Source organism: Manacus candei, unplaced genomic scaffold (genome assembly GCF_025592945.1).
Source record: "Manacus candei isolate 608988 ecotype Guabito, Panama unplaced genomic scaffold, ASM2559294v1 h1tg000005l, whole genome shotgun sequence".
NCBI classification, from domain to species: domain Eukaryota; kingdom Metazoa; phylum Chordata; class Aves; order Passeriformes; family Pipridae; genus Manacus; species Manacus candei.
Window position 1 is genome coordinate 22,430,515 of NW_026138053.1, and position 19,471 is coordinate 22,449,985.

Sequence of the window (19,471 nt, forward strand, 5' to 3'; positions counted from 1 at the left end):
ATTTAGATTTGTGTACAAAACAACTGCACAAGATTGCATATAATTTTGTACTACCAAAGCTGAGCAAGCCTGCACTAACATGACCACAAACACCTCCTGTGAATATGTGCTTTCACATACAGTTGTGAGTGAAAACTTTTCTCAACTTTCACGACAAATGCTTTAATTCTCAGCAACAGCAGAGATCAAACACCCCCTGCATGCACCAGAATGAAACGACAAGGGCAGGCATGACCTGGTTTTTTGTCAAGTCTTTAGTCCCACTCTTCCCATTGGATCATCAGTAGAACTTTAAAGGCAATATGGACAGGGAGGGGAAAACAGAGAATAAGAAATGCCCAAGTACCTGAGAGAGCCCTGGTTGAAAGCCTTGCTGTTGGGCCAGAGAAGGTGGTGCCAAACGTGCATGTTGGGTGTTGAACAGATGACTTGTATCCATATAAAATGCTGGGATTTGAGCTGTAGTACCTCAGGAAGAGCAATACAATTAGTACCTGATTCCAAACATCTCCCTGCTAGAGAGGTTTTCATCAAGAGTTAGACATGCAGCCACTGTCATTACTTCCCAGCGTGACTGGTACCAGAGAGCCTGGGAGAAGACACAGAACTGGAAAGCTGGTGTCCAACCAGCTTTGGTATCTTTTCCAACTCTCCCTCAGAGTCTATCCATCTCACACAGGCATCTTAAATCCCACACAATTTTGGGGGGATGAGCAACAGATTCTGGTCAAAAAAAGGTGTTCGGGTGAAGGAAGGGGAAGAACATGTTATAGTGTCATGTAATTTAGGTTAACTCAATGTAGGATTTTCTTTAAAGAAAATATGTCACAATTCTAAACTCCTGTAGCATTTTAAGAAAGAAATCAAGACAATCACTTTTGGTCTTAAATAGTGATGTACAATTTTGTAACAGAAAAATGGTGCATTAAGAGACTCAAATTTACTTTCCTCAAAGAACTAACACAGTACTATCTTTGTACTTACTGACAGAAACTTGCAGATTTAGAGCAAGACACAATTAGTGAATATTTGCTACAGAATGCTCTACATCATTCTGTCTTTACTGCAGAGAAAACCAGAATTAAATTCAACTCTGCAGCTTCAGAACTCCAAAAAAGCAGACACGTGGCTTCTTGGGCACAAACACCATTACCTGCTGCAGACTGGGACACGTAGACCTGGGGACTTTGCTGCTGCTGGGCAATGAGGGATGGCATGCAGCTCAGCTGGGAGAAGTGACTGGCAGAAGCCAGGCTGCTTGTCTGCAGCTGCTGGGGCTTCACTTTGCAGATATTAGGAGGGTCAGAGGTGCTCGCAGTCTTCGTGCTCAGGGAAGAGGTGGTGTATGTTCCGGCTCCTTGGAGGGGAGAAGCAAGGGACACATCAATCAAAGATATTTCAAAGCCTCATCGTTCAGTGGTCCAAGTTTTGGGATAGCTATGCAAGCACAGCAACAACTGGCAAAAACCACTGAAACCCAATGCAGCTGTTTCCATCAACATGACAAAACCACGAGACAAGTCTGTTAAGCTCACTATAGGAAGTACTGCAATACACTCCCTTCTCAGGAATAATACATCTCCTTCTCAGCTACAGGAACCTACAAAAGCTTTTCCTCAAAGGCTTCAGCTGAGATTTGGGAATATATTCTAATATTCCAAGGCATGAAGACTTAACCAGCTATAGCATCTTTTGTTTGGTGCCAAGAACGAAGGTAGCAACCAGCACTGTTTGTGAAGAGCAGCTGGACATTTGCTCTGCCTTTCGTGAAGGGGGTTTATTATGAGTTCTTGAGGCTTTAACTCAAAAAGCAAGAGCACAAAGGGAAGTTGCAATTAGCTGGATATCAGAACTATCCTGTGCCCCAAAATCTACTTCGCTCTTTCCTTCATTCAGCCAAACAGAATGAAACCAATGTGGCAGCCAAGAGAAGTTTACCTCCTCTTTCAAGTCCATATGAGTAGCTTAGGCAGAGAGACATCTAGTATAATTTTCAGCTGACTGAAGTGAAACAGGTGAAGTATTTCCCTGTTAGTTAAAAGGTATTTGGGAAGCTGCTGTTCAGATCTGACACTCTATACTAACGTAAAACTTGTGAGCTTTGCATTTAACAACTCCAAAGGGAATCCAATCTCTTGAAGGACAAGGAACAATACAACAGGATACAATGATCTCGGCATGTGGTACCTGAGAGCGAAGTTGTGGGTGTAACTGAGGCCACAGGAATAGGAGGCATTGATGCACTAGAGAAGGAGCTGTAGGTGCCACTGCTTGGCCCAGTGTTGCTGCCACTGCTGCTGCTGCCACTGCCACCTGCGATGGGAGACGCTGCCGAGGTCACTGGAGAACTCTTCTCCCCCATGTTCGGGGAATTCTCCCATGCTTTGCGTGCAGACTCCATCTATTTAAAAGAAAATAAATGTCCTCATTTATTAAGAAGTGTCAACTAGTCAAACAGTCTTCCTCTTAACAGTTCTTGTCAGTCTAAAGGCAACTTGGGCTTCATGCGAGCCTCTTTCTGAATAGGCACCGTCATCGTGCAACTCTGTTCATGCAAAAAGCATTCAAGCCTGAGGTTGGAGCTTATCATCTGTTCCAACTGCACACGTGCACAGTTCATCATCTTAACACTCAGTGCTCAAAAGAGAGTTCACTCACACTAACTTGGCTTGGTTTTGTTTGACATGAAGAGCAAAGACACAGTGAGCAAAAGAAAGGTAAGAAATTACTCTAAATATTTCCATCAAGTCCTTTACTTACAAGTTGCTTGAGCCATTTAAATGAAACGGCCCCTTGCTTTCTGGGTAAATCAATTGCTTTTGAGTGACCACCAAAAATATCTAATGCACACTTCAGTAAACATGACAGTAGTCAAGTTTAGATTTCCAAAGCAACTGCTGCTCAAGAAGCAATCACGAGCTGGCACAGCCTGTGCACGCTGCTTTATATTAAAGCTAAAAATGCTTCGTGCTCCTCTACTTCTATAATAATTATGAGCTTATGTCTGCACAGCAAGGGAGATGAAACTCAAAATATTCTATACACAATTATGTTCCAACCAAAGCGGAAAGAACTATGGTTTTACTGCAGCCAATAAAATCTAATTATTGCTACATTAGACACACAATACAAAATCTAAATTAAGACACTTCTGAGGGACTACTGAAAGGGAAATATTAATGTTTCAGACTACACTCCCTAATTTAAAGGCTCAAACATGGTCCAGGGATTTCTGTACAATATTCAGCTGTCTCCAGTTGAAACCAAAAATGTGCCAGCAGAGCTGGATATCACAGGCTGGAATTGCTCACTTTAAGTTTCTCAAGGCCAGGTGGTGTCTTTAATGGTGTATATAAAGGGGCAAATACTCACCAACATGTCTGACCTCACTGCCTGGATCAAAAAAGTCCCCCCTAACTGGGACCTGCACTCTCTGAAAGTCCTCCTGTCAACCCACCCTGCTTTACATGAGTTAGGCACAGTCTAGACAGCCCAAACGTGGCTGAGGTTATTTGTCTGGATGTTTCAGAAGTGACAAAGATATCAGAGAAATATCAAAAGAAGTGGGTAACAGGTATCAACACACACCCACGTGGAAAATGGGAGTTCTGTATTCCTCAAGGGAGTAAAGGGTGAGGAGGAAAACTTAGTTACACATTGAATCCTTCAGAGGCAAGTCACCTAATTTCATTGTTGAGATCATCTTCCCCAGCAATCATTCTTTGTTTCTCCTACACATTCTCCTCCAAACTGATTTTGATTCTTACAGACAAGGCAAACTTCAAAATTTATTACTAACCTACTGCAAATTATTTTGCTTAAGTGTATTGCATTGGCATTAAGAGAAAGTAAGTACCTGTGAATGTGTGAACAGAGGTACAGAAGCTTCTGCAACGTTCAGTGAGTTTCATGATGTCCTGGAGAAACCACTGATAGCAAAAGCTACACAATGCATTTTGTTATACCCAGTCCTGAGTTTTCTAACAGCTTTGCTTTCAGAGAGCTTCTGAACAACCTCTAACTTCTTAAGCCGAAAAAAAAGATGCAAGAGAGACTGGTACACTTGGAATGTCTATGCAGCACCACCTACAGACCAGACATGAAGGAGTAAGAGGCTCTAAATTAAGTGAGGCTGGGGTTAGTGCTGTAATTTCACTGCTCACTCAGTTATGGGGAAAGGAGGAGATTGTGGTTGCTTGAGGCTTCTCTTTATTGTTGACCCACTGGTGCCTTCCCACTGCAATAATGGTCCAGTACCCAAAACCTTCGCTGGAGATAAATCCCAGTGTGCACATCCTTCAGTGCACCAAAGTCTAAGTGATCAGAAAGTCAAAATGTGTCAGATTCCAGACCAGATGCTTACACAGGAATCTTAGACGAAACCTCAGAACGTGGAAGGTCAGGCAGCTCAGTTTAAGAGGGCTTTGGACTTTCTTTTGTTCAGTTCCTCACCTACCAACAGCCCTATCAGCCAAGCCCTTAAGAGGATGTCTGTCTTAGTGAAGGTGTCTTTAGCAAAGTTACTCCAAGGAAATGAGACCTCAACAAGCCTTCCCATAGGAGCACCTTATACCTACACCATGGGAGAATGATGCCAAGTAGTGGGACTGATTATGGCTGAGTTCTCCACTGAGTCTCTTCACAGACAGTTCTCTGTGACAAGGGATGGACGTAAGAGGAGGTGCAAGGAACTAATCCTTTATGGAGGCAGAACCTGGAGATCATGTTCTTTTAAGAGAAGAAAGGAAATGCTTTACTCTCTCCTGCTCCAAAAGTATTTTTTTAAAAAAGCAAGGATTATACTGAAGAGGATGCCAAAAGAGCAGCTCTGTTCTGCCTGGACCAGAAGGCCTGTTTTGAAGGTGACAGTTTCAGTGTGTGCTTCCAAACAAACTTGTTGCCTTCAGCATTTGTAAACAGAAGGTAGAGCTCCAGTGGCTGGAATAAGGAAATTAGGGAGAAGCAGTTTCCAAATGCTTTTCTGTTCAGATTTTTGTCAGAAGGTTCTTCAAGGTAGCCTCAAAACATGAATCTTTGACATATTTTGTTACTGCACATCCAAAATCTATCATCCACTGAGAAACGACCAAAACCAGAACAGCAGAAAAAGGAAACTGCAGGATGAATGACACGAACACCATAGTTTGCTCCACAGTGGTGTGTTGTCACACTCTTTGCAGTAACATTCCCACCTGTATTCCATGTGATTCGGATCTCCAGCTGCTAAACAGTCAGACCACTATTGTAGACAACGCTTTCAGACGCCAGAAAGTCAGATTATGCTAACTGGTTACACAAGAAAGCAACAGAAAACTAGGTTTTTGTTAAACTAGTTGTCCCTCTCCAGTCCTCTCCCCACTTCTGCTGGTCTGTTGTTTTAGAAAGATGTTATAATTTTTTAGGAAATAAAGTGTTAACAAAAGAAAAGCAAAGATTCAACAAGAGGACATTAATATCTATCATCTGTAGAGAACACAAGCAAGCAGCTGTCAGATGACACCAATGAGATAAGTCCCACTGGGATTGACAGGCAAGTTTCTCCAAAGTGTTAGTTCTGCATCCAATCTCCAGTTTAATTTCTTCAAAAAATTTAGAGAAACTAAGTTCAAGCATCACTCTTCCTCAATACTAGAAGCAGCAACAATGCTTCTACTGGTTCAGTCACCTGCAGTCACAATCACAAAGCAGATCTAGGACACCAAAAAAATGAAAAAGACCAACAACTTCTAAAAATACAGTAGCAAAGCTAGAGCCCAACTCTGTGTTAGTGAGTTATACAATGCAGTCCAAAATCTAACAAAATACGAAAATACCATTCAAAATATTCTACACACTTGCTCTACCCTGGAGAGCAGAAAACAACAGAACATTTATAACACAACCAAACACGTTCTGACTCGCTGATCTAACTGCCCTTCAGAGACACCAACACACCACCTACATTTCACCATTTGGAACTTCAGCCATCCAACTCCAAACCACGTTATCACTGCACCAAAAGCTTACAGCTAAGAAGAAATCAAGCTCGGCTTACCAAGTAACTCCTTAAAGCCTTTAATACCAAACCAGGCAACTTATTTTAAGCTAAACTCTCAAAAATCCTCATTGGATTCTGATGGTTTGCCATGAGCACCATGGTACAATGCTAAAACACTGGGATCTTGGTTTTCAGGGCAGTGGGAGCCAAGACTGGTTGAGATGCCAAGTGTTAATGCAAAACGGGGTTAGAAATTTATAATTTAAATGCATCTTTTGATAGAGTCTCGTGTTTCAGCCATCCATTTATATGCAAAAGCAGTTCAGCAGAGGAAACAAAGGAAGGCTCTAAAAAAAGGTTCACCAGCAAGTTCTCCATTAACTTTTTCCCCTGCATGCAAGAAAACGACCCTTAGAGGGATGTGGTACATACCTTGAGGGTGAGGTCGACGGTAGCGGGAGAAACTGGAGTTAGGCTGGAGCTCTGTTGTAAAGTCTCCCTCCTAGGGAGGGGAAGGGTGTGGGGCAGGGGCACCTGAAAGGCAGGCAACACACATCACATTCTAACTACGTCTACTAGAAAAGCCCCAGAAAGCAAAGCTCAAGCTTTATCAAGTGAGCTACAATTTCTTCAAGGCTTGAGCATTTGGCAGGGAGATTCTGATAAAATAAGGTGAAAATTTGGTAGGCAGGGAAAGGCCATTCAGTAGGTGCCAAGACGCTTCTCATCTCTTTTAAGAGGCTGAAGACTAAGGTTCTAAGGTGTCCATGTCCTCTGCATAAACAATCACCAATTGTCTGTTTTGGGATTTAACTTCCAGTACCATTTCAGTTTACTGATATGCAAAAATTCTCCCCAAGCCAAATCTGTCCTTTTTTGTACCAATACAGTACGTGGGGCTTCAGGACCTTGAATTCTGAGATGTAGTTTGTGAAAAGAGGAAGCTTTTATAGACCTGCTAAGTCATAGGACCATGACACAAACTAAACCAGATTTGCCATCCAATAACTGAACTCAGTTATTTTCTCTTTCAAAAGATGAAAGATGTGATACTTGGGGAAATAAACTTGCCATAATGCTACTGCTATCTTTGCCTATGAAAACACCAACACATTTCCTAGAAGGTTCAAAGGAAATGCATCAAAAATACTGCAGTGGCCAGTCTATTACTTCCAGCCATTCCTTTCTCCATTCACAGCACAGCTAATGGACTTCTACTGGATGAGATAAGGCTAATCCAAAAGACAGATACTGAAGCTTTGAAGCAGGGGATGGCACAGATCCTTTGTGGCCAGGAGCCCCTAATTCCTGTGTTAGAAATTCAACTCCCACATCCACAGGGATAGGATATCATTAACACAAAAGAATTCGGTCTTCCAAACTAACCACCAAAGGCACAAACCACAACACTACCACAAAAGCCAGCAGAAGAATAAGAAGTTCAACCAGTAATGCTTCAAAATGATGCTGCAGTAAGCTGAAAAGCATTTTTAGATGGAATTCACAAGACATCCTCATAAAAAACTAAGATCCTCCTGTATGATTCTTCTTTCCCCAATCAATGTGACTCTCAGCTAATTCTATTTCTGCTACTCTAACAGCAAAAATCACAAGATCCAAGCTCCCTGATGTCCCAGCACACTCAAGTCACAACCCAGCTGGTTCTCTCAATCACTATGCCACACTCACATAGTCAGGATCACTGGCTTTGAGGACTGCAAACATCTCACCTCCAAGGCAACTTGAACACCTGAAAGCCTCCTGTCTGCTTTCACAAACCATTCAGCTGCTCCCATTCTATGCAGTTGTTGTGATTTCAGGCTACAGTTCAAAACTGCTTTCTTTGTAAAAGCCTTTTTTCAACCTTAGGTACAGAACTTTGCTACTGGTACCAGGGGTCAAGTCCCAACTGCTGCCAAGAACACACTCCCTTATTATGCCTGTCTTTGCTTTTTTAGAATTGTCCCTACGAACATCTCCACTTTCTGTGCTCTTTAGCTCACTGTGATAGTTCAAAAGACAAGAAAATACCCGAAGAATTCATGAGCAGGTACTAAATCAAACCAAATGTCCTTCAGAGTAAGATTACTGGGTAACACAGAGCTAGTTCACATGAAAGGAACCTGTTGACTTGTTTACTGAAGGCACTTTTTGGTGCTTTAAAGAAGTGTGAAAATATTTTCCTGTCTTCAAAGTCAAGATGATCACTGGCAATAGACTTACGTTCGTCACCAAAGTCTCCTCCATTTTTGTACTGCTAGTAGCCACTGTGTTAGGATGAGAAGAAGGTGTAGTGTAGTCTGTTACAGACTCCTGTGAAGAAAAACAATTCCATTAAAATATCTCCCTTACCTAAATTAAGATTCAAATTTCTTGGACAGGTGTCAGCCTTCCTACAGGAGCTGTTCACCAAGCAACAGAAGATTAGGACTTCAAACCATTTTTTTTTTCTTAGAAGGCATGTCTGGCAATCCTTATTGCTGACTTGCTACTGAGGTCAGAAGAATTCTTGGGAGATTACAGTTTGCCTCATGACCTCACAATGTACATCTGGAGACAAGTCAAAACACAGTCTGTAAAGCAAGAACAGTCAGAGCAATGTACTGCCTGGGCACTTTAATACTGAACTGTGATGGTGCAACCAATGATCATCTGACACCCAAGATGCTTTAGCCATCTGTGGGCACTTTTAGCCTACTTTAAAAAGTAAAATATATTGGTTGAAAGCTTTCTGTAGCTTTAAATAAATACAGAAATTTCTTACTATGACAAGCAACGCTCCAGATTAAAAAGAACACAAAGGGATGGTTTCAATTTGCAAAACAATTTTCTTTTTCCTGTAAGTCTTGTCTCAGAGAGTCACAAGATTCTCTGGATGGTGCAGGCTACCTCCTCATTTCTGCACTGGGTAGTGACTTCAAAGAAGAAAAGGACTGAGGTTTCCAGTCTACCCAGAGGTTTTCCTTGAAGCTGGTCTGTCACAGTGAAGTGGACCCTACTGTGCTCAAAAAACAAGGTCCACTGCCATGACCCTTGCTGTAGGCAGTGACTAGTTGAAGATATAAAAGGCCTGAGGAAAGTGCCTCCTTGAACACTGTCAGCCCTCAGAGAATGGCCTACAGTGGCACTGGTACTTCTGTGAGCCCTGTTCAGTGCTGGTTTGCAGTTCTCACCACTGTCATCTCCTGAGCATGTTCTGGACAGGCAAACAGGTGTTAGCAGAACCTGACCCAGAGACTTGGCCAGAGAAATGGTGTGATCCTGGACTAGCCAAGATCCACTCTCCAGCAAGCACTGCAAACTCCAAAGTTTGACATGTCTGAAGCTCAGGAAAGGCTCTATTGTCCACTCAGAACCAAACACTGCAAAGGAACTGAAGGACAAATTAGCAGCAGAACTATTATTGAGTGCCTGGACTTGTCAATACATAACGATTTTGAAGGCAAAAGCTATAAAATGCTTGTTTAATTGCATCCAACCAGTATGACAATAAGTTATTAAAATAGTGCACACTCAATTTACTCCTCAAGCCTACGGCAATGTCTCCTAAAAAGCAATTAAAGCACTGAAATACTGACAAATAACAAAGAATCTTCCTTAAAAGGAGGAGCTCATTTTGGTAAATGACTAGGACAAGCTAAACCATAAGGGGTGAGAGGACACAATTTGCACATCAACTTACTTTTATATTGCTGAAGAAAAGAGAGAACTATTTTCTCCATTTTGTTACTTCCTTTACTTGTTTAACTGGTGAAATACAAGATATATGATGCTTCCCACAATCCCAACTACCAAACTGCAAGTTGCACATTTGTACTGAATTCCAACAGGCAACTTCAGAATGGATAAAACAAAGCAAGCACACAAGGCTGCTTTAATCACAAGGGCCTCCTAATGAACTGGCTTCTTGGTTTTTTTAGGATGTGTTCCTCAGTAAGAAAAAGGAAGTTTTTACTGTAACATTATTAAAAATCCTTCAAGGTTTGGATGCAGTTTTTACAGGGGCTCAGCACTAAAATTCCTTACAAAAGAAATCAGATCAAGACTAATGGCAGCTTTCTCACTTTGCAAACTCACAGCACAAGAAACCCCTTTTTACTAGAATTAAAACCAAAGCCCTGTACCAGCTCTGGTGCCCTCAGAAGTGTATGTGCAATGCTGAACCATCCTATAAGGGTGTTTTATGTGCTGAACACGCAGACCAGACAAGGCTTTAGCTGTAAGAACACCACTCCATAACCTGTAGGTTAATAACCATCCTTCATTTCCTGGTACATTAAGTCCAGGAATCTGTTAGATATGGCTTAACACCTTAATGTTTTGTAATTCAATTAAAGTGATTCTCTTGTACAACTGTTTGACTGAAAACCCCAACTGATTAGTTCATTATAAACTAGTAACAGCTAGAGCAAAAAGCTGTTCAGGCTTTTTTTGGAGTTATCTACAAGTTATTTATATCTGAAGGAAAAGAACAGGCAACCCTTTTATAACTACCTACTTTTTTCTTAAGAAGATCATAAAACCTCAAGTGACTTGATGAACAAAGGACAAGGCAGACCTCAGAGCTGACCTTGCTGTAAAGGATCAGAGTATTCTACAGGATTAATTAGCTATTTGATTTGTTCCTGATTTGCATAAATCACCCAAACTAGAGCTTGAAAGATATTCAAGATATTCTGAAAACCAGCCTGTGTCCTTTTAGACCTGATCTCTGTAAGACACAACTACCTGTGCAAATACTTGGTGCCCACAGCCAGGTACTGATCGTTCCTGTGATCTGAAAACTTCCAAGCTTTAGACATGGATAGGTGGGGAAAGGCAAGGGGTGAGGTGTGTTTCCCAATTCAGAAATGGACACATCAGACTGCCTTTACTACAAAAACACTGCAAAATCCAAGAGAAGCAGTTGCAATTGCTCTGGAGCATCACGCTCATGTTCTAAATAAACATCCCACCAGTAGGAGTTGATTTACATTTATACAGTTTCTAAGGTAAAACAGTCTTGCATGATTAAATGCACATGCTCTTATCAAGATGTTTGTTTTGGAGTGGATGGGGTACTCTTACAAAGCTTCTGAAGTAGGACAGCTGGCTTTTACAGACATTTAAATCATCAAATACACCAAGTGTGCCTTCCCAGAAGCTGAGCAATAATCTTTGAGAAGGATGTTAAAGAGTATCAAAAGAGAAGGTTTGCTAAAACTTCAACACCTGACACTAAACCAACAGATTTAAGATGTCAAAACTTCTTCCATCATTAATGAGCGACAGAAAGAGTACAAAGACAAGAAAGAGCAGCTGCAATACACAAGAACTCCAAGGTCAGAGCAGTATTTGAACCCCTTTTAAAAGCCACTTAAAAAAGTAGCAAGGTTTATTGCAGGTTTATTCCTGCATAATCTAGACAAAAGTTATCTTATCCAATAAAGTTGCAGGTTGTTGGATCAACTTCCAGAGAATTAAATATAAAATATACCCACTTCTTTCCTAGAAAAAACCCAACTTACTGATGCTCCAGGAACTACTCATGACAGAGCAATTCAAAAGCAAACAAACCTGGTGCTGTTAAGATTGGACTATTTAGGTCTATTATTAAAGGCTTCTTTTAGCAAACACTTAATGAGGAAAAATTATATGCAACACAAACTGGAAAGTTTCCTTCCACTCTGGTCCTCCTTCCAGAAGACAGAATCTTGGTGCTTTAATTCTGTGGTAGTTCAAAGAACCCTGGCAATCCATGTTTAACTAAGACTAGACAGGCACAAAATCCAGACTCTCCTTTTGAAGAACTCATCCTTTAAAAATACAATTGTAGAGAGTAAATTCTGCTGATTTTAGTAGAGCTACTTGATTATATTGAGTTAGCCTGCATAACAGAGATATGTTTCCTATTCTGTGTGTGGCTTAGTAAAAGCATCTCCTCCCATGTTGGGCTCTGGTCACAGGAGCTGGTAAGACAGTGAGAAAGCACGGGATAGAGACAAACAGCCTTCTTACCAAATACCTGAGCAAGCTGGTGTTTACTGCTCTACACCTCTGATTCTCATACAAGAAGGGCACTTTGTCCTTTTCTGGGATGAACATAAACCACTCACTGCTACTTACAAGATGGAAACAGGCAGAAAGGATGAGAAATCCCAGCACTGAATTTTCCAAAGTATTTGCCATTCCACTCAAAAATCAAGTTTACAGCTACCATGGCTGGACACAAATATTCTCCCTAACACTACAACAACACTTCATTGAGAGAACACACCATCTTCTGCTTGCATGGCACCTTGGCAAAAAGCTGCCAAAGCTGTCCTGTGCTCTGGTTTTTTCCAGTTGCGGGTGACAAGGATCAGTTGTGAGTGGTCCACATTTCGGATTCTTCAACTCTTAATGGAACTTTAGCAGAGAATCAGTTTTCCTTAATGGCATCAGATGATTCCTGATTAAGACTAGGATGACTGAAACAGCACACAACAAACAAAACTGCTTCTCAAACATACAAGAAGCATTTTTCCCCTTACCAAAGAAGGTGTAACTATTAACTAGTAGCTACTCAAACTGTGGCTCTTTTACATTTGAGAGATGACAACCATAGCTCTCGCTCAAGACACAATGCTGCATTCCCCACACAGGCCCTTAGGCAAAAAGGAGAGCACCTCTGGGGATGTTTTTCAGCCAGTGCTATCAATGCACCACAGCTCAGAACTGAGCTGTAGAACAGTGAATACTGAGATAAAGTCTCCATCTCACTGTTGAAAAGTTATAAAGAAGTCAGGGTAGTTCTGTGCAAACTACTATGATGAGTCCTCAGTATCCTGAAGGAGTTCTGCCAGGGATATCTTGACAGTGTCTAAGCCCAGAGGACCTGATGAACAGACCCTTTAGGTAAACAGAACAAGCCTTAGCCAATGCCTTAGCACATTCCTAGTTTAGAGGTTTCTCTTTTCACAGAACAGCACTTATTTCACAGCTACAGGTCATCCATGCACTCAGCCAGCAATCATGCACACTACTGCACTCCAGTTCTCTGCTGGAAGTCATCTTGCATCCATCCCATTTATCTGAATTTACAGGCTCTGCCTACACCAGGCTCCAGTGCCACTCTCCACAGCAACACTCAGGACTGAGTGCTCCCATCCATATGGCAGCAGGACAGTTTAAAATCTCGCCAGCTGGTCTCTGCACAGGGTGTGACAAACAGCACGTCTCCTACCACTCCTGCAGAGCTGTTATTCAAGCAGTACTAATGTTTTATATCTGCTGTTCAGTAGGCTCTGCTGTCCAGGTAACTACCACCAAGTGGCAATTACCTCACTGCAATCATATTTTACATACAGTGCTCAGTTATTTGTCAATGGTTTTCTTACCTTTGTGTTTGTTCCAAACTCTGGAGCAGATACAGATATCATCGTTCCTATTTCCGTGCTCAGTTCACTCGTTGCTTTGGTTTCCTTTGTAGTGACAGGTTCTGGACTTCTGACAGAGGTGGGAGATGGCTTCTCCTGTCCTTCAGGCTCTCCCTGTTGGGCATCCTTCACCTTTCTGTTCTTTAAAGAACGCTCTTTCCCAATAGGACCAGGCTTATACTCTTTGTTTTCTACCGGACTCAAGTCTGGAAGCTAAGTTAGTGTTAACTTGTCAGTGATGTCTTCCCTGCTATGTCCTATCCAACAAAGAATACTCTGACATGCTTAAAGTAACTGTTTAAATATAACAAAGCTTTCCTGAAGGGTAAGCATTTCCTAACAGAAAAATCATTTTACACTACGTTCGCAATTCGTCCGTGAAATGCATTAATTTCGAACATTAGTTATTTAAACCATTGTTTTTCAGCAATACATTTTTAATGTGAAGTGGTAGAGTTCAACTAAAATAAGATCTAGTTAAAATCTACACAGGAAAGTCAGCTTGACTGTCCTTACAAGAAAAGCAGAAAATACAGAAAAGCAGAAAAACATACAGAAGCCACATGATTGTGTATACACACAGGTTATTTTCATTTCAGAGAATCAGGAACTTACAGGGCCCCAGGAAACTAGAACAGAAGACCCTACCTTCATTTAAAGTTATCTTGACATATGGATGTTGGCAGCATTTTTCCTGGGAACTGATCACTAAGGGAATATCCAGAAAAAATAAAACACCTACGCACAAGTGTTGCCTTCCATTGCAGACACCGTGGTTGGAATAACTGCTGCAATTCAATAGTTCCTTTATGTGCAGCTAAACTAAAGGAGAATAAAGGGCCTTAGGGAGCCTGAATGCTCTGCTGTTTCAATAGCCATGTCCTTTCTGGCTTCACTACTGAGCAGAACAAGAATTCCTTAAAGGCAGTCCTTAAAATCCTATTCCTTAAGCTTTGATAGTGCCAAGACAGAAGCTGCTGGTATTGTCCCTATAAATACAAACCAGCTGTCTCAGCAGTAGATGAAGACTCTCTACAATATGATGGCTTTGGAAGGGTGGAGTTTCCCAAAGGCATTTGGTACCCTCAGGAGGCCAGCAGAGACTGGCTTTTGTGGGGGAGGAAGGAAACAAAGCAGGAGCCAATGCCTGAGCTCTGAAACGCTGCAATCAGGAACATCAGGCCCACCTCACCCAAATAATTTTTGCCCTAATAGTTTACAGAGGCTGAAATACTTCCAGGGACTTTAAGGTCACACTTAGAAAGGCAAATTGCTTTGTTTCAAGTATGATCCTCTTACGTTGCCCATATTAATTCAATACCAACCTCAAATCCTGAACATAAGCTTGTATTTAGGCTTCACAGCAAACAATATCACCACGGGGGTGATGGGTGTGTAGGAAATGTTTGTTTGTTGGGATTTTTCTTTTTTGCCATCAAGACAGTTAAAGGATTACAGCCCCCTCATCCAAAAGTGCAAAAAAAAATGTTAACCTCCAATTAATTTACCATTTAGTCACACATGTCTTTCCATAAAGCCTGCAGGGTTCTTGATAGCTATAACCAAGTAGAAAAAAGGAACTTTCTACACCATGTAGACTCCTTATTTAACTTTGGAGTTCAGCATCTGTAAGTGATTTTATGTGGGCAGTTTTAAGCATGCTGCAGTATATCTGAGATATGGGTTACTGCAATTCACCAGCAGTTTTAACTACTGCATATTGTCTGCTGTATGGGGTTTATAGTTTGCAATAAAAGCCATTAACTGCAACATCCCACTCAGGGTCTCATACAGAAGAAGTTAAATTCATTTTATGTGTGTGACCACACTTGCAGATTTCAGCTCTTTTTTTCTGGGAGGAGGGAAAAAAAATAACCAACCACCAAAAACCAACCAAGCAACACAAAGAAACACCCAGTCTTCTCGAAAGACAAAAGGGCTTTAATTACACCAGGACTGCTGCCAAATCTCAGACACCAAGAGGACTGAAATAGCCAATTCTAAAAGTCACCAGCCACGTTTATCTGCTGGAACTGTCTCTTTCTGGGAGGTAGAAGCTGGTGCTGAGTGGTAGTGATGCACAGATTACTGTGCACTGGAGGTGGAAATAACAGAAATGTAGGTTTCATGGATGTGAAAGATCCCCAAGTGTAATCTAAATGACAAAAGGAGAAGGTATTCCTCCTTATGAGTGGTAATAATAGAAATACAAGATGGTGATGATCAAACAGAGCCCCTAAACCTATTGTGGTCCTAAACCTATGGAAGGGAAGCAACAATTATTTTCTTAAACTGAGATAAGCTTGATTACCTAATTAGTATTACTCAGTTTCACGAAATATAAAAAGGGAATGCAATTTTTATGGGTCTAGTCCTGACTGAATGACTATTCTTTGTAACCTTCTTTTGGTTGAACTTCTCTAAGTTTAGAAGTTTGTACTGAAATTATGACCTTTTACCTTTTGTGCTTTGATGGGTCCAGCCCGAGGCTGTTTCTGTCTTTGCTCTTTTGGTTCTGGTAACTTGTCTGTGGACTTCTCAGAAAGTACAGGGCCAATTTCATTGTCACTGCCACTGGAAGCTGGGGCTCCAAACTGAATAGTTTCTATACCAAGATCGACTCCACCTTCTTGTCCAGGCTTTGTCCCCTAGTTAAAAGGCAAACATTTAATTCATTATGAAAAATTTCTGTATCAATAAAATGACTACGGTTCAGAAAAGAGTACAAAGAATGCTCAGCTGAAAACCACTAAATGGGTACTTTTATCTTCTGCCAGCAAAAGTATTATTTGTGACTGCAACAGATTTGCAAGAATAAACAATGTCTGAATGTACACTTCCTCCTCCTCAAGTACTGTATTGTTTATACAAGCTCAAGAAAAAAGCAGTGAAGAAATATGTAAACACAATCAAGATCAAGAGGCACAAATACAGTATCAAAATGTCCAGAGTCAGGTTCACAACATTCTCCTGAAACTTCAACACTTAACGTTCAATTCCAGAGGAACAGTAATAACTTTAAAAATATTTCCAGATCTGTTACGCAGTTAAAATGGTCTCCTAAGACAGCTGTCTCACATTCCTGCAGTTTAAAACAATTAAGACCAAGAAAGTAAAACCACAGCACTTTAAATGTAAAATTTAGGACTATGCAAATTCCATGGGATAAGCAGAGATAATACACCTACTGCTTTTTGCATCTCTGATTTATGGAACACAAAAAACCCATTTAGTTCCCTGGAGACATCCTGTTTGTCTACACTACTGAACTCTACACAAGTGTTCACATGCAAACCTCGCAATATTCTTCCTCAAAAAATGTACTGAATAACAGTTATCAATAAAATCTGGGAAAGGCTGAATTTTTATCAACAGAACACTTTTTTCCATGCACTAGCCTGTATCCTGTGTTTCTGTGCTGTCTCCTGACTGCATGGAATTTTACACATACTAGGCACACCTGGATAAATTGATAATCTGTACCCAATTCCAATGAGATCTAACTTGGGTAAGCTTCACACACAGTTACTCTTCTTCCCTTACCTCTGGAGATGTAGCTGAACCAAAAGATGTCAGAGGTTTGTTCCAGGCACTGACTGAAGGTGGCTGAGGCGGGCTAATGGGTCCCACTGACAATCAAGAAAAGAGTTAAAAAAACCCTCAGTGTTGCTAGATGCATGCAACTAAAGGTATCAGTTGACTGAGAATTAAATTATAGAGGTCTTGATTAAATAAGCTTTAATTAACCTATTCAGCAGTTAACTATATGCTACCAATTTAGCTGCTTTCAAGTGGGGCAATCATCCTGTCTGGAAGCATGACCAAGCCTGACAAAACAGACTCCTGAAGGGAGTGACAGTTTGCTCATTGCTTGTGAATGAAGAACATGATAACATAAAATATTGAGTAATATTATACTGCAAAAATCTCTTTTCAGCTGTTACTAAGCTGAAAAGAATGCTGCCCTCTATTCCCTGTGCAAAATACATCTGCAGGTAAAAAGACATCCAGAGAGACAGCTGGCAATCATCTTTCTCTAACTACAATGTTTGCCCTCCCCCCCCCCCAAATCCAGAAGACACCACTTACATTTTTTAGAGATGTCATTCAGAACTGCTGTAGGAGGCACTTTGCTGTCCCACAGTTCAGTTCCCAGACCGTTGTGAGCCTGGGTGTTCTGCAGGACTTTGCCTGACACGGTGTATTCCGTGCTGGCTGTGCCTCCTGCAGCCTGGCTTTGTGTCGGAACGGGAGCTTGGGGCTGAGCTGGAGACTGTGCCGGACACGGGGGCTGTGCCTGGGCTTGAGCCTGAGCTTGTGCCTGCTGTGCAGCTGCAGCTGCTGCCTGTTGCTGCTGCTTTTTGGCAAATCTGGGTGGGAGCTTGGAATTCTGACCTCGGCCTTTTTCGCTTGATCCTTTTTTGGTCCAAACCTGCAAGCAGAAGCCCATTTTATTCTTACAGTTGACAGTCTGTACAGACACCAACTGTTCATTGCAAAAAGCCAACTGATTAACCCAATCTTAAAGAAGTTTATTTTTTAAGGAGTACTTGATCACAGTAACAACGATTTCTCATCCATTTTCCTTTTGGAAATATACAAGCAACAGGATAAATCTTTATCACAGTATGAAAAATGGTGTTTTCAGTTTGCCAATTCCACCTGCCCAACAGTGCCCCATCAAAAAGTACAGAATCTCAAGATGGCTAAATGAACGTTAATTTTATTAAATCTGAACAATTTTAATATTAAATGTAACTATAATAATACAGCTTCTTTGGAAGGAAGATTCTGCACACTTTAACAACATTCCCAGTACTGCAAGTAGCATTTTCCCCACTATAAATGCTGGTCTTGTACCTGCACTGTTTGTTCTTCCTTCTTTCTGCGCTCTTCATCTTGCAAGCGTTTTTGCTGCTTCTTAGACACCACTTCTGTGAAACCATCATCATTCAAGTTAGATTGGGAGTCTTCAACTACTGTCACTTCAGGGTGATCATCAATGATCACAACACCTATAGGAAAAGGAAAGGTATAGATGCTGCTGTTTTAACAGCTTCAGGTGCAATGCACCAAGCCAAAATTGGCTTTAGAGTGGAAGCTACTGCCCCACAGACACAGATGGGAGCCCTGATCAATGGCAAACTTCTGCTTGCCAAGTGCTTTGCTGCTGAGCTTGAAGACAAGGAGTTAATATTAAAGAACTTGAAAACTAGAGGTTCCAGTACTAGATTCTCCAGGAAATATGAACTAAAACATAATAACAAATAATGAAAAACCTTCCTGGATTTTAGCTCTAAGCTTATCAGTGACATCCCCCTGCCTCTACCTGTGAAGGTTAACTAAATTATGGAATGTGGTGGTGAACGGTATGAATGACAAAGTCAAGATTAGATGATTGTAGAAAATTGTTTTTATCTGTACATAATAACATACAATGACATTTGCCAACTTTCAGAGGCACATACATTAATTAGACATGACAAAGGTAGCAATGCTCAAGTGTACAATTACTTTGGTGTTCTAAAAAAAAAATCATCCTTTTTTGTAAGTTTTCAAACTTCTAGCTCTTTATGCAACAAAACTAGCAGAACTACCGAAAATTATCAGCATATTAGCAATACATACTTGCGTAATTATTAAGATCAAATTGAGACAAGGCATCCACTTTTTCCTTAGGCTTCTTTGGACCAGCCTTTGGTTCTTCTCTCTTTTTGCCACTTGCATCCTTGGTGCTCTTTTGTCCTGCAGCAGCAGCACCTCCGTCCTCCTGATGTACAGAGCTGCCATTGGCGGGGTCAACACCAGGCACAGGTGCTGCCTGCTCTTCAAATGGCCTGTATTAGAAAAGAAATTCAAAAATTAAGCCACAGAGAACATTCATATCATCCTTCTGTAGGGCTGTAAGAGTCTACTGTGCAACTTCTTAGTAGGATCCAGACTGTTACTTTCAGCTCCTCAGTGAGAAGCTCAACAGCGAAAGCTGTTTTGGGGAAATACCAAATGCCCTGTCAAACTTCCCATCAAACTCAGCATACAGGAAAATAAAGTTTAATCTAAATGACAAGCATTTCTCAACATGTTTGTCTGTGTTAGG

The 19,471-nt window shown here is 41.2% G+C and overlaps 1 protein-coding gene across 9 annotated transcripts in view; it reads right to left on the reverse strand.

Annotated features, from left to right (window-relative positions):
- Window positions 1-19,471, reverse strand: part of PRRC2C (proline rich coiled-coil 2C) — a 70,887-nt gene that overhangs the window by 13,423 nt on the left and 37,993 nt on the right. For 4 of the 9 annotated variants that reach the window (XM_051805573.1, XM_051805583.1, XM_051805634.1 and 1 more), the window contains exons 17-27: window positions 19,003-19,211; window positions 18,235-18,389; window positions 17,464-17,806; window positions 16,918-17,003; window positions 15,834-16,022; window positions 13,336-13,587; window positions 8,201-8,290; window positions 6,410-6,511; window positions 2,188-2,401; window positions 1,154-1,357; window positions 347-459 (exon numbers count right to left, since the gene is read on the reverse strand). In XM_051805573.1, the coding sequence (XP_051661533.1) occupies window positions 347-459; window positions 1,154-1,357; window positions 2,188-2,401; window positions 6,410-6,511; window positions 8,201-8,290; window positions 13,336-13,587; window positions 15,834-16,022; window positions 16,918-17,003; window positions 17,464-17,806; window positions 18,235-18,389; window positions 19,003-19,211 (1,957 nt within the window). The remainder of the gene's footprint in view (window positions 1-346; window positions 460-1,153; window positions 1,358-2,187; window positions 2,402-6,409; window positions 6,512-8,200; window positions 8,291-13,335; window positions 13,588-15,833; window positions 16,023-16,917; window positions 17,004-17,463; window positions 17,807-18,234; window positions 18,390-19,002; window positions 19,212-19,471) is intronic. The other 5 variants (XM_051805625.1, XM_051805618.1, XM_051805591.1 and 2 more) reach the window with 4 other exon arrangements.